Source organism: Acomys russatus, chromosome 1, assembly GCF_903995435.1.
Source record: "Acomys russatus chromosome 1, mAcoRus1.1, whole genome shotgun sequence".
Classification (NCBI taxonomy): domain Eukaryota; kingdom Metazoa; phylum Chordata; class Mammalia; order Rodentia; family Muridae; genus Acomys; species Acomys russatus.
This window is the reverse complement of record NC_067137.1, coordinates 48,392,961-48,406,604: the sequence shown is the minus strand read 5'-3', so window position 1 is coordinate 48,406,604 and position 13,644 is coordinate 48,392,961. Positions and strand designations below refer to the sequence as shown.

Genomic DNA, 13,644 nt, shown 5'->3' with positions numbered 1-13,644 from the left:
AAAAATAGAACCTTCTTCATCTTTGGGAGAAGTGCACACCAGGTCCCGGCAAACGTCCTTCTCCATTTCAACTTCCACTTCAAAAAAGGTTTCGACCAGATCCTCTGCGGTACCTAGAGCAACAAGGAGTCACTGAGAATACACAAAAAGCGAAGACACTTTCACATCTTAGCTTTCAAAATGAAATAAAGCCAGTACCTTTTACTTGATCATCTTTCTCTGTTACTTTCTGTTGGGCCTTTCTGAATACTCGTAGGTGAGTGCCAAAATCATCTACAATGCGTGTAGTAAAATAAGGCTGCCAGTCGATTTCTTTTGACCTTATAGAAAAAATATTAAATCATCATATAAATGCTTAACAGAAATGTAAGTTTACTTTAATGAAGGTGAGTGTCAGATCTCCCAGAGCTGGAGGTATAGCAGTTGTAAGCTGCTAATCAAACTCTAGTCCCCTGCAAGAGCCACAGGTGCTCAGAACCAACAAGCATCGCTCCAGCCTCCCATGTTGAGATTTTGTTCCTTACTATTTTTATACCTTAGATTTTATTTCATAAGACTCTTAAGAATATCAGTTCATGTAGCCTTCTGATAATATATTTTAATGTCCAAAGGCCCACAAATCTAATTTAAATTATTAAAATTGGTAAATATAGTAAAAATTTCCAGTTAAATCTGAAATAAGCCTGCCCATAGGTACATCATGTAATTTCTCAGCCCAGATACAGAAACATCTGAGAAATTCAGAATACTTCTATTTGCTTAAGAGTGTTTTTTAATGGGGCTGGAGAGATGGCTCAGTGGTTAAGAGCACTGTCTGCTCTTCCAGAGGTCCTGAGTTCAATTCCCAGCAACCACATGATGGCTCACAACCATCTATACTGGGATCTGATGCCCTCTTCTGGCCTGCAGGTATACATGTAGATAGAGTGCTCATATACATAGAATAAATAAATATTTTTTTAAAAAAGTGTTTTTTAAAATTCTACATTTTTCACTCTTTTTTAAGTTATACAACCTATTTTCTGAAACCAAATGTCTATGGTAACTTTTTTATTAATTTATTCATATTATATCTCAATTGTTAGCCCATCCCTTAAATCCTCCCATTCCTCCCTCCCTCCCTCCCTCCCTCCCACTTTCACCCTATTCCCCTCCCCTATGTCTGTGACTGAGGGGGACCTCCTCCCCCTCTATATGAACATAGGGTATCAAGTCTCTTCTTGGTTGCCTGTTATCTTCCTCTGAGTGCCACTAGGCCTCCCCATCCAGGGGACGTGGTCAAATATGGGGCACCAGAGTTCATGTGAAGTTAGTCCCCACTCTCCACTCAACGGTGGAGAATGTCCTGTCCATTGGCTAGATCTGGGTAGGGATTCGATGTTTACTGCATGTATTGTCCTTGGCTGGTGCCATAGTTTGAGCAGAACCCCTGGGCCCAGATCTGCCTGTCATAATGTTCTTCTTGTAGGTTTCTAGGACCCTTTTATTTCCCCATTCTCCCATACTTCTTTAGTCATCAGGGAAACGCAAATCAAAACAACTCTGAGATTCTATCTTACATCCATGAGAATGGCTAAGATCAAAAACTCAAGTGACACCACATGCTGGTGAGGATGTGGAGAAAGAGGAACACTCCTTCATTGCTGGTGGGAACGCAAACTAATACAACCACTTTGGAAATCTATCTGGCGCTATCTCTGAAAACTAAAAATAGGGCTTCCTCAAGACCCAGCTATTCCACTCCTTGGAATATACCCAGAAAGACGCTCCAGCACACAACAAGGACATATGCTCAACCATGTTCATAGCAGCCTTATTCATAATAGCCAGAACATGGAAACAGCCCAAGTGTCCCTCAGTAGAAGAATGGATAAAGAAACTGTGGTACATTTACACTATGGACGACTACTCAGCTATTAAAAACAAGGAAATCCCGAAATTTGTGGACAAATGGATGGAACTAGAAAGGATCATAATGAGTGAATTAAGCCAGAAGCAGAAAGACTCAAATAGTACATACTATACTCACTTATAATTGGACACTAGGCCAAGGGGTATGTCCCATGAAAGTCTTCACTTACCAGGAAATTGGGATAGATGTGAGGACATCCTATTAGTAACTTATTTCTTTTCGAATATACTAGCACTATAAAGTACAACCACTAAATGATGAGACATAGAACTGCTGGTCTAAAAGATGATGGTAAGCATAACATGTATAAAAACTCTTTAGAATACAGATGTTGAGTAGCATCCTATGAAGTTATCTAGTACTGTATCCCAACAGCAGAAAACCTCAAGAAACATTTCAGGAACTGACAAAGAAATAAAAACAGCATGTAACTCTGTTAAAACTTTCAGAATCATACCTAGGACAAACAGAAGTAAGATAAGCTCATAAAGATCCTTGTCAATGAGAGAACGCAGGACAATATGACCAGGACAGCACACAGTTCATTATGACCAATGATGACACATGTACAATGAACAACTCGGGCAGATATTGACTTGATGACTGGCACTGTATTTCTTTTCAATTAGAGGCTCTGCATTCTAGAAAATAAGCCAGTCTTAACAAGCAAGAAAGCCAACAAACAAACAAAAAGATACTGATCAAGAGTATGGCAGATGAGCGGCACAGACAGATGCACATGCCTTTACTGTGGACACCAAACTATCTCCAAGCAGTCTGGTGGTGTCATCAGTAGGCAGCATACAAGCACATTTCCATAAAATCCACATCTGAACAGAATTGCTATGAGGAAACATTGAGGAGTAGTGATGACACTACTACTAATTGTAAAGGCTCAGCGATAGTAGGACACACATAAGAAGGTAGAATGAACTGAACAGTGTCCCAGGCTTTAAGAGCTGACAAAGAACCACCAGTCTCCAAATACAAGCACATGTTTAAGCATATAAACAGACCTGGCAGCAATATTATGACTCTTTATAAAATCTAAAATAAAAACATAAACTTAGCAGTCACGAGATGCCCTTATTTAACAAACTAGATCAAACTGAGTCAGTCATGCTAACACATGGGTCACCCAAAGCAAGCAGAAGCTGAATAATCTCCAATTAGAGGCCAGCCTGGGATTATATACCAACTGTAGACCAACCTTGGCAACACAGTGAGACCCTGGCCATAAAAACCATTTAAGCTACAGTCTTTAAGAATAACTTTCAATTTTATAAAATACAGTGTCCTTACTATAGGCCATTAGCTAAATTATTTCATAAAAAATTCCTTTTAACAACTTTGGAAGAAAAAACATTTGTTTTCCTTTATATAACAATGCCATCTATTGCTGAATTTTTCAAATGACACAAAATTTGCGAAAATTAGAAGACATTTCAAACCCATCTCAATTCATTAAACTTCTGACATTTAAAATCAATAAAACCATCAATTAATTCAAGTATTTATAATAGAACACTCAACATATTAATCCAGATTTTCTACTTCTAAATATAGAAATATGACTAAAGTGAAAAAAGTATACTACCTCTATTTTGATTTTCTTATAATTACATGCAAGTCAAGCAGAAATTTGAACACCAAAGAATGTCCTAAATTAAGAACAACCATATTATTGTTTTCTATTTACAAACAGGAGAATATACTACCAATGTTTAATTCTGTCTAAACGCAAGCAGAAAACAGTTTATGAAGTACTTTATAAAATGTTGCATGATAAATATACAAGAAATGAGACATGAATATGAATCGAAACCATTCCAGCTACACATTCAAAACAGTTTCCTATCAGAATTCTTAACATCAATCACTCCAAAGTTACCAACAACCCCAAATCTGTCCACTTGTTTACAGTGCTCCTCTGTATGACACCTCCTGTAATAAAAGCATGTGGGTTACTATGAGGACTCTGACAACTAATACTCTAATTGCCATTGCTTATGTGGTAACACTCCTTAAACTGAAAAGAGCATATTTCATGTCACAAAAAAATACGAATAATGTGCCCCAATCTAAAGAAACAAGTATATTTGCCCCCAGCAGCTTATATGCTTTGACAAAATGGCTGCCTAAATAGGGAAATTAGCTAGCCTTGAAACAGGTGATGGGATTTTTACTTCAGCACAAGATCAAAGCCAAAAATGCATTCTTTTCTCCAATCCTAAGTTCTGCCTGCCCTTGTCTGTCTTCCTCCTCAGCACTATGCTGTTCCGAGGTCTCCCACACCTATAACCTCACATCTCCCCTCCACTCAGTTTTCCATACAGTAGTCAATGTTGTTTTTAAAATACAGATATGCAAATAATAATACAAAATGAAAGTTTTACAAGCTCTCCAACACGCATCTCTTATTCATATTGTCACTGGTGCATATACTTTCTCCAATTTTGCAAAACTAAACTCTTATTTCCTCTTCATCAATGTCAGTTTCCCTCCCTGTCAGCTCTGCAGACTGTAAGGCTTCACTGAAATTCTCAAGCTTAAAAGGACCGACTCTTTAAATACATCAGGGAGCACTGGGTAAACGAGTCCCCGGGCAGTCTCCAAATGTTTCCCTTTGCTCCCCAACTCCACCCAGAGACATGTAAAATGGCAATCCCATGTGGCACGCCTCCCTGACTCTTACCCCCTCCACTGCTCTAGGTCAGGTTCTCCAGCTGCATATTCTGCTAACACCACACTGCAATTCACTCATTCACTCATCTGTTCATTCATTCATTTATTTATTCATTTAGTTTTCAAGGCATGGTTTCACTGTGGAGCCTTGGCTGTGCTGGGACTTGTGTGCTATCATTCTTATTGCACGAAATATTTTCATTGTTAAAATAAAAACAAATCTTAGGCAAGCAGACTTTCTTTTAATGTTTTCTGCTTTATTTACAGTTGTACCCCTCAGTAATATGCTAAGCATTGGTCCTCAATACATCATGACTAATTGATCCCTCTCTCAGAACCAAAACACTGCTAACAGGTACTAAACAATGGCCACATTCAACACACAAACACTTGCTTCTTTCTTGAAGGTCTAAAAAAGCACATATACTGAGCAGCTCTTTCTGCTCCCAAGCTACATGTCTTTGAAAGGCAAAGGAGATGTTTTAAGTTGATAGAGATGAGATAAGATAGATAGTCAGAATTTTAGACTTACCAAGGTTGCCAAATGAAATTAGACAAAACATTATGAACATAACATTAATATAATCCCTGATTGTTTCGTGGTTCTTCTTGCTATATGTAGTTTATTTTATACATGTGTAATAATATAAATATATATAATTTGTTAATTAAAAAAGAAAGAAAACAGGAAAAAAAAGGCAAAGATGTCACAAATCTGTGGGCTGGGATTGCAATGATCAATTTTACTTGTTCTACCAACTATAGGCAGTGTACCACTCATTACTACTAAGAGAAAGCAGCACTGAATCTAATTAGTTCTAGAAAATATTAGACTGGCACAGATATCCTTTATTTAAAACTCATCAGATCATTAGCTATGAAATTGTACACACAGGTAATATCCCAGGATGTGTCTTCTCCAAGGACACACAGCTTTGTAGATATAATTATACCAACCAGACAATAGCACTGTTGACCAAAATGGCTATTTAATACACTGCAACATCACATAAGCCACCCAGTTCTACACTGTTTCCAAACTGCATGGATGTCAAAATTCTGGGTTTCCCAAAGGCCTTCGATTCCCACATACAATGAGCAGTCCTTAGATGAACACACACAAAAGAAGAGCAAGAGTGGAAAGCCTTAATCAGGCTCTAACAAAAGCCACAAATGAACTTAGGTTAAAGTATATCCTTCAAGGTATGTACTGAAATTTACCTGTAAAGTGAAACATTAATTCTTAATATATATTAAAACTTTTTATAAAAGTAACATAGAATTCACAAATGGAAATTCAATATAAAAACAATTTTTGAATACTCACTATTCTATCAAGTACAAGGCAAAATATTACATATTAATTTCTGGACCAGCACTTGGGAGGTGGAAGCGAGAGGATCAAGGGGTCAGCATCACCCTCAGCTACACAGCGAGTTTGAAACTAAGCTGGGACCAAGATGGCTGAGTAGATAAAAGCACTGTCTGCCAAGACTAGACCTGAGTTCAGTCAGCTACTAATATAGTAAGAGAGAGAACTGATGCTTCTCCTACCTCCACATGTGCAATGTTGCACGTAAGGTACACGCACACGCGCACAGCCTCCTCCCCCTCGGCAACACATATCCATACACTAACTAAAACTGCAATCTAAATGAGACATCTGTATTACACCCTTGTCCCCCAAGGCTTGGGGATCATCAAAGTGGGAGCAGAACAACTGTAAGGTCAGTAAGAAGGGGAAGCAAAACACTATTTGCCAGACATGACAAAGCGGTAGCACATATGGACCCAGAGCTACAGGGACAGCACACAGGACTTCCAGCCACAATTTTGTTTTTAATTTTAAAAGAGGATAGAACATAAAGAGTCATCTTAGATATCATTATTACTAACTACAGCTTTAAAGCAAAATATCCAATTTAAAATGCAATATTCTTGAATTAACTATATTCAGCTATAAACTGAAAACCCAAAGATCACTATTAGCATCTGCTATATTTATCCGATGTACTTATAATGTCATTGGTGTGTGTGTGTGTGTGTGTGTGTGTGTGTGTGTATTGATACACATACAACTCCTATATACTTAATGTTTCTGAAAAGTCTTAACGGCAGAGATGGAGAGACCGCTCAGAACTTCAGAGCACTGACTGTTTATTCTAGAGAACCAGAGTTCAATCCCAGCATCTACACAGCAGCTCATAATGGTCTGTAACTCCAGTTTTAAGGGGACTTGATGCCTTCTTTTGGCCTCCGTGAAACAGAGCAATGATATACCCAGACCTTTGCTTAGTGGTGATACGCAAGAGCTAGTAAGCATGCAAGAGGATGCTCAGGGTTAGCTTTCAGAGGAATGCATGGCCAAAAAAAAAAGCGAAATGCTGTCTTGCTCCTACTAGGTAGCTGTAATCAAAAATGACGAACAGTAACAACTGTTGACAAAGACAGAAAATATCACGTTTCACACACTTCTAATGAAAATGTAACACAATGCAAACACTTCAAAGAAATTTGCATTTCCTCAAAATAGCAAATATAAATAAGGCATTAAATATACTTTTAGATGTATACCTAAGAGAAATGAAAATATTATTTCATATAAATAATATGTGATATTATTCCATAGCAATATTCTATTATTTTACTTACCTTTAGTTAACAATTAATTTTCATTCTGAAGTTATTTACATGTGTAATATATGTATAACTACAAGCAGCAATCTTACCTAGTAGCAAACTGAATGAGTGCATTTTGAAGAGTCTGCCTAATTTCAAGAAGAAATGACTCATCATCGCTCAATGTGTAATACCAGTACTGGACATAATCCCTCAAGGAAAACTGGATAACCTATAGCAAAATATTAGAGAAAAACAATTTAAAAACTAACAGCAGAAAATAAAAAAACCACATACACTAAGACAATTACTTGCCAACTTATATTGTTCTATGCATCTTAAATTATGATAGTAAATTCCTGTCTTCACTATAAAATCATCATGTTTAAAACCATTTCAAAAAATGTTCTGAAACCCCAACTCATCCACTTCTAACTTTTAGGAAAGCACAGCATCATGTAAAACTACCCACATTCAGATAGAGTGTGGAAAGAAAATCCATCTTCAGTGCTGGCACATGCTGAAGGGTTCAACTCCATTCAACCAGGATAAGATGTAAGCAATGCCAACAAACACTAAGGAAAACGAATGTTTGAGGATGCCCTCATCAGATCCACTGTAATCTAATTACAAAAACTAACTCACTTGCATTAATACCTTTGATACAGCCAGTACTGATAGTCTATAATATCAAGATTATGATTTCTACAAATCATATAAATTAAGTACAGGTTCATTCATAAAATATTAGAAGCTTAAAGTATAAATTATTTATAATGATCAATAATCAAAATATTCTCAGAAACTATTTGTGAGGGGGATACCTAATTCTAATCAACATTTTTAATCAAATCAGAAACGTGCAATTTAAAAGGAATTAAAAACAACTCAGAAGTCTAATTTACCAAACCCCTGAGCTTGCTCAACAAGATTGATACATTATTGTTTTAAATTATAAAACTATTAGAGTATCAGATGCCAGCAAAACTTTTTTCTAATATACAGCTAACCCATAATGGCTATCATGTTAAAGAAAACACCTTAGTATAGGTACCTAGTAAGTAGAGTTATTAAGTACAAAATTTAAAGATAACATTATTATAAAATTGTTTAAACAGTAAGAGGTATACACTAGTATTTATAAAAGAAATATACATCAAATACAATAGATGGAATTGAAATACCACATACTGAAACTCACTTGCTGGAGAGGCTCATCGATTATATTGGCACCTGTCAATCTTCTGTCAATCTTAATAGTCCTGGCTTCTCGTTTCATTTCTTCTAAGCACTTTAGGAAAATCATGATATATTACTGAATATTTACTTGATTTCAGATCTTTTCAGTTTGCTGCAAATTCATTTGTTATTATACTTTTCTGTATTTTCCATCCAATAAACAATTTATTTTAAAATGTATATGCTAAACTTGATTTCTCAGGGTACCAAAATTAGATATCCAGGAAAAAAATCTATTATTTTCTATGTTAGATTAGCAGAGGAGATCTAAAACAGAAATGTATAGTAACTGTCATTGTTCAGGCAACCTTCAAACTATGAAGGTAATGCTTCTGATTGGTCAGTTTACTTTCTTTACTTATTTGGAGTTTTCCCCTCCTTTTCTAGAAACCAAGAGCTTACAATCAAACAAATTTACTTTTAAGATGATTTTAATTAAAGACATTTTTAAAAACAAGAAAAACAGTTCATTACTTTTTAGTAGTTATCAGAATGATCATTAGCCTGGGAATAGAGGGAAAAACTGAAAGACTCTTAAATGCATCTAAACATCAATAAATAGCCATACACTAAATGCACTTCAATAGCTATGGGCCAAACAGAAGAGGAATTCCTATCATCTAGTAAAGAAGCAAAAGAAAAGGAAACTAGAGAGGATATGAGAAAGAGGAAAGAAAGAAAGAAAGAAAGAAAGAAAGAAAGAAAGAAAGAAAGAAAGGAAGGACAAACCCACAAGACAATTTACAGCCAATGTTTAGCAGAAGTTTTTACAGACTTCAACAAACTCTCTTAAAAATCCTGAAGCTAAAACCCCTACCGTTAGATGGTTTTATTAGGCCACTCTTTTTTTTTCCTTTCTTTTTTTCTTGTTTGGCTTTTTGTTCATTTGTTGGTTTGTTTGAGGAAGGATCTGACTATATAGTCCTGTGTAGCCTAGAACTTACCATGTAGACCAAACTGGCCCCAACCACACCTGCTTTTACATCCCAAATGCTGAGCTTAAAGCCAATCATTAGAAGAGTGTGCCACCACAAAAGCTTAGACTACATTTCCATTGCTTCTTTTCATGGTTTAGATAACGCACATACTTATGGTTGCACTAGAGTGACCAGAGTATTCAGGACAGAAACATACTGTGCAGTTTGTTGTCTAGAGCAAGAGACAGGATCACACACCCTAGGTAGGCAATAGGCTATACCATCTAGGTTTGTTTCTGCACATTTTATGATACTCATATTGATAAAATCCCTAATAATGTACAGCTTAGAATGCAAACTTATTGCTAAACAATATGTAACATATAAAATGCATATGTAAGTATAATATCAGCCTCCAAGCTTTTTTTGTATTTACATATCACATTTTATTTTTCTTTGTGTAACAGCTCTGGCTGTATTGGACTAGCTCTGTACACCAGGTTGGCCTCGAACTCACAGAGATCTGCCTGCCTTTGTCTCCCAAGTACTGGGATTAAAGACATGCACTGCCACGCCCAGCTTACAAGTCACATTAAAAAAAAAAAAAAATAGGTCTAACAAAACAGAAAAACATGATTTCAGGTAGGGAAGAACTATTACCTCCAAGATATTTATCTTTACACAAGTAAGTCAGTAATCAGAAACATGTGCCCAGCCATGCTTACTGTAGCATCACTCACAGCACCTAAGACAGCACAGCCACAGATGAGTTAGTTCAGGCACGCAAGGAAGTATTACTGCGCCATAAAGAACGAAACCAGGGAAATTGGAGGACAATGGACAGATCCTGAAGATAATGTATTTTTTTAGGCAAAATAAGCCAAACATAGACATATAAATTAGTTCCCATGATTTCTCTCCTATGTGAAAAGCATAAGACAATGTGAGAATATAGAGGGACAATGAGGATGAGGATGAAACAGGGGGAGAGGGAGAGAAGAAGAAAAGAGGCCAAAGAGTGGATGTGATCAAAGCATGCATATATAGAAATTTCACAGTGGACCTACTAATTACAATATTATATAAATGAAACTGCAGCTGATGAACACAAAACAGAATGGTGTAGAATGCTTTCATTTCTATAATTAAACTAATATTGTACATTACTTATTCATCTACATTTTAGTATTTATATAAGGTTAAGTTACTGACATCACATTTAACCATTTGCCTCTCCATATAAAATAAGACCGCTATCACACAAAACTTGATAGTATAGCAACTGTGAGGCATATGTACCCACAGATTCCAGTAACTACTTCATTTATAAAACCTGATACTTTAATAGAAAAATAACATTATTCAGAATGATAAAATAAGACCTGAGATCTTAAAACTACAGACACTGTATAGCTTAACAGCAAACAGTGCTTTTCAAAGTAACTAAACAAAGTGTACATTTTGTCTCTGATTCCTATTTATTTTACTCAAACCAAATATCCATTGGCATTTTTTAAAACTATATAAACGAGTTTGATATTAAGACAAGAAAACAAATTAAACTAACCAGTGTCTACCACCTTTTCCTCACATATGCATTCCTATTTGTTTACATATAATACTAAAAGTTTTCAAGATGATGTTTTAGATCTCAGTAAGATCAAGCAGCTCCCATTAATACATACACACTTGTGAATGACAGCTTTGGGAGGCCATAAGAGGATTACATTGATCGCTGCAAAGAAGTGTCCTGTGGGGTTGCGCATTCCTTTACATAACCTACCTTAGGGACCCCAGACGATGTTGGAGGAAGAAATGAGTGTTCACACTGCTCTAGGTATTTTTCTGAGTTTGTTTTCCCATACAGGAGAGTAACCACTAAACCCCTGTGGGGGGAAAAACAATTATAGATTAAAAACAAAGTATTTCTATACTTTATCATAATGTTACTAAATATACTTCAAACTTCACTGCTTAGCATTTCCTAAAAGTAAGTCTGGAAATTTAGAAAACTCAACATTAACAGATTTTTGTTAGACTCAGGAGTTTATAACAGCTAGAAATATTTAATGAATCATAAAGTGGTTTTCCAAGTTTTACTCAAATAACTTTTCTTTAGAAACCTTCCATCTCAAGCATAATGATGCTCATCTTAGTCCTAGCATTAAGAAGGGAGAGACAAGCACATTTCTGTGAGGTTGAGGCCAGCCAAGTTAGGTAAAGACCCCATGTCTCATTTGATTGGTGGGGGGCTCCCTTTTTCCAAGGAGAAGGGGAGGAGGAAGAGGGCAGGAGGATGAAATCAGGAGGAAAGGAAGGAGGGGGAAAGACAGGTCAACACAGGAGGGAAGAAAGAGGGTAGAATAACACTGATGATGTCTTAAAAATCATAAGATAGCATAGCATTTATTTACCTAAAATTACATATAACACACATAAGCCTTTGCAATACCTATCACTTGTGGCTAAAACAGCCTTGTGTTTCAGTTTAATTAAGAGCATTAAAAATATAATAGAGTAATTACTTAAACTTGCAGTCTTAAGATCATGACTGATGAAACACTAATCTTAGCCTATGATGCAATAGTACAACAGTAAGGCAGCAAGTGCAGAGAATGCTTCTTTTTTTTGTAATTACAAACAACTAGTTAATATTTTAGGCTAGTGTTTACGTAAATCTGGAAGCTACAATTGGTTGGGGGATGGCTGAGCCATTAAGGGCTAGACTCAGACTCACAACTGAAATCTAGAGGCTACAAATTATTAAATAACCCACCCAGCTGGCCATGGCGCTTCATGCTTTAATCCCAGCACTTGGAAGGCAGAGTCAAGGCTAGCTTGGTCTACAATCAAATTCTCTGTAGCCAGGGCTACAGAGAAAAACCCAGTCTTAAAAAACCAAAATAAACAGATAGATAAATAAATAAATAACTCACACAATAAATACAACAAAATGTTCTAAAATAATAATGAAGTACTGACCAAATCCCATGATTTAAAACAAAACTGCACTTCTCCATGCCCCATCAAAGTGTTTTTCTTAACATTTGCAAAAAAGAATTAGCTTTAACTGCAAGAAAAAAAAATGTCTATATCATCATCATTTTGAATGGATGAACTACAGAACACTTTTACAGTTGGTAGTTTTTTGTTTTTGTTTTTGTTTTAAGTCAGAAAGCAAGACACGTTGTTCACAGAAAAATATATTCCTTTCAAATGTGCACTTTAAGTAGATAACAAAAACACATCTTTAAAAACTTAAGAAAAAGCAGGGCTAAACTAGCAAATGATTTAGAATTTATAAAATTGTATCACTTGGCTCTTAAAAATCTATTTTGTTGTTTAAATTTACAATGCACTGAGTAATAAAAAGTTTTATTGAAGGGCCAATCAGTCCTCATAAGGTCACAAAAAGGCAAGATTTGATTCAGAAAATTATGACCTTGTTGACCATAAACTGAGCATTCTTAGAATGTCTGATTTGCTAATCCTCTTCAACTGGGTTACAGAGGAAACAAAAGACCCTTATGGCAGGGATTCCAATAGGACCAACAGGTCAGACAGAATCACACTAACTCATGGCACAGCAAGTAGCCTGGATTCTCAGACTCCATCCTACCACTGGAAACTCACTCTTTCTTTTTTTCTTTCTTTTCTTTCTTTCTTTCTTTCTTTCTTGTTTTTCAAAACAGGGTCTGTCTGTGTAGCCCTGGATGTCCTCGAACTCAGAGATCCACCTACCTCTGCCACTCGAGTGCTGGGATTAAAGGCGTGCACCACCACACGCAACTTTGGAAACACTTTCAAAAACGGTTTCACCACACTTTCCAACAATCTATCTGTATCTAAAACTTTTACCCAATATCCAAACCACTTTTGTAAATTATTCCTTGATAATTTGCAAATTCAGAAAGGGGTCAACAAAACTTCTACTAACTGTAGTGAGTAGATAATCATCCTTCTGTTTGTCAAAATCAGTTTGTAATTTACTGTTAAAACAGGTAGGTAATTGTATGACATCAATTCCAGCACTCCAGAGGCAGAAACAGGCAGGTCTCTGAGTTTGAGCCAGCCTGGTCTACAGCGCAAGTTACAGGACAGAGAAATCCTGCCTCAAAAAAAAAAAAAAAAAGAAGAAGAAGAAGAAGAAGAGGAAGAGGAAAAGGAAGAAGAGGAGGAAAAGGAAGAAGAGAAAGAAGGAAAGAGGGAAATCAATCCCAACAATCACCTTAGAGTTCTCACCTTTATCTCTCAGACTACAATTTCCTCTCT

At 36.2% G+C, this 13,644-nt stretch overlaps 1 protein-coding gene across 2 annotated transcripts in view; it reads right to left on the bottom strand.

Annotated features, from left to right (window-relative positions):
- Positions 1–13,644, bottom strand: part of Snx13 (sorting nexin 13) — a 105,226-nt gene that overhangs the window by 52,355 nt on the left and 39,227 nt on the right. Inside the window, exons 3-7 of one of the 2 annotated variants that reach the window (XM_051144953.1) lie at positions 11,156–11,258; positions 8,418–8,507; positions 7,327–7,448; positions 199–320; positions 12–113 (exon numbers count right to left, since the gene is read on the bottom strand). In XM_051144953.1, coding sequence (XP_051000910.1) covers positions 12–113; positions 199–320; positions 7,327–7,448; positions 8,418–8,507; positions 11,156–11,258 — 539 coding nt within the window. The remainder of the gene's footprint in view (positions 1–11; positions 114–198; positions 321–7,326; positions 7,449–8,417; positions 8,508–11,155; positions 11,259–13,644) is intronic. The other variant, XM_051144960.1, reaches the window with a different exon arrangement.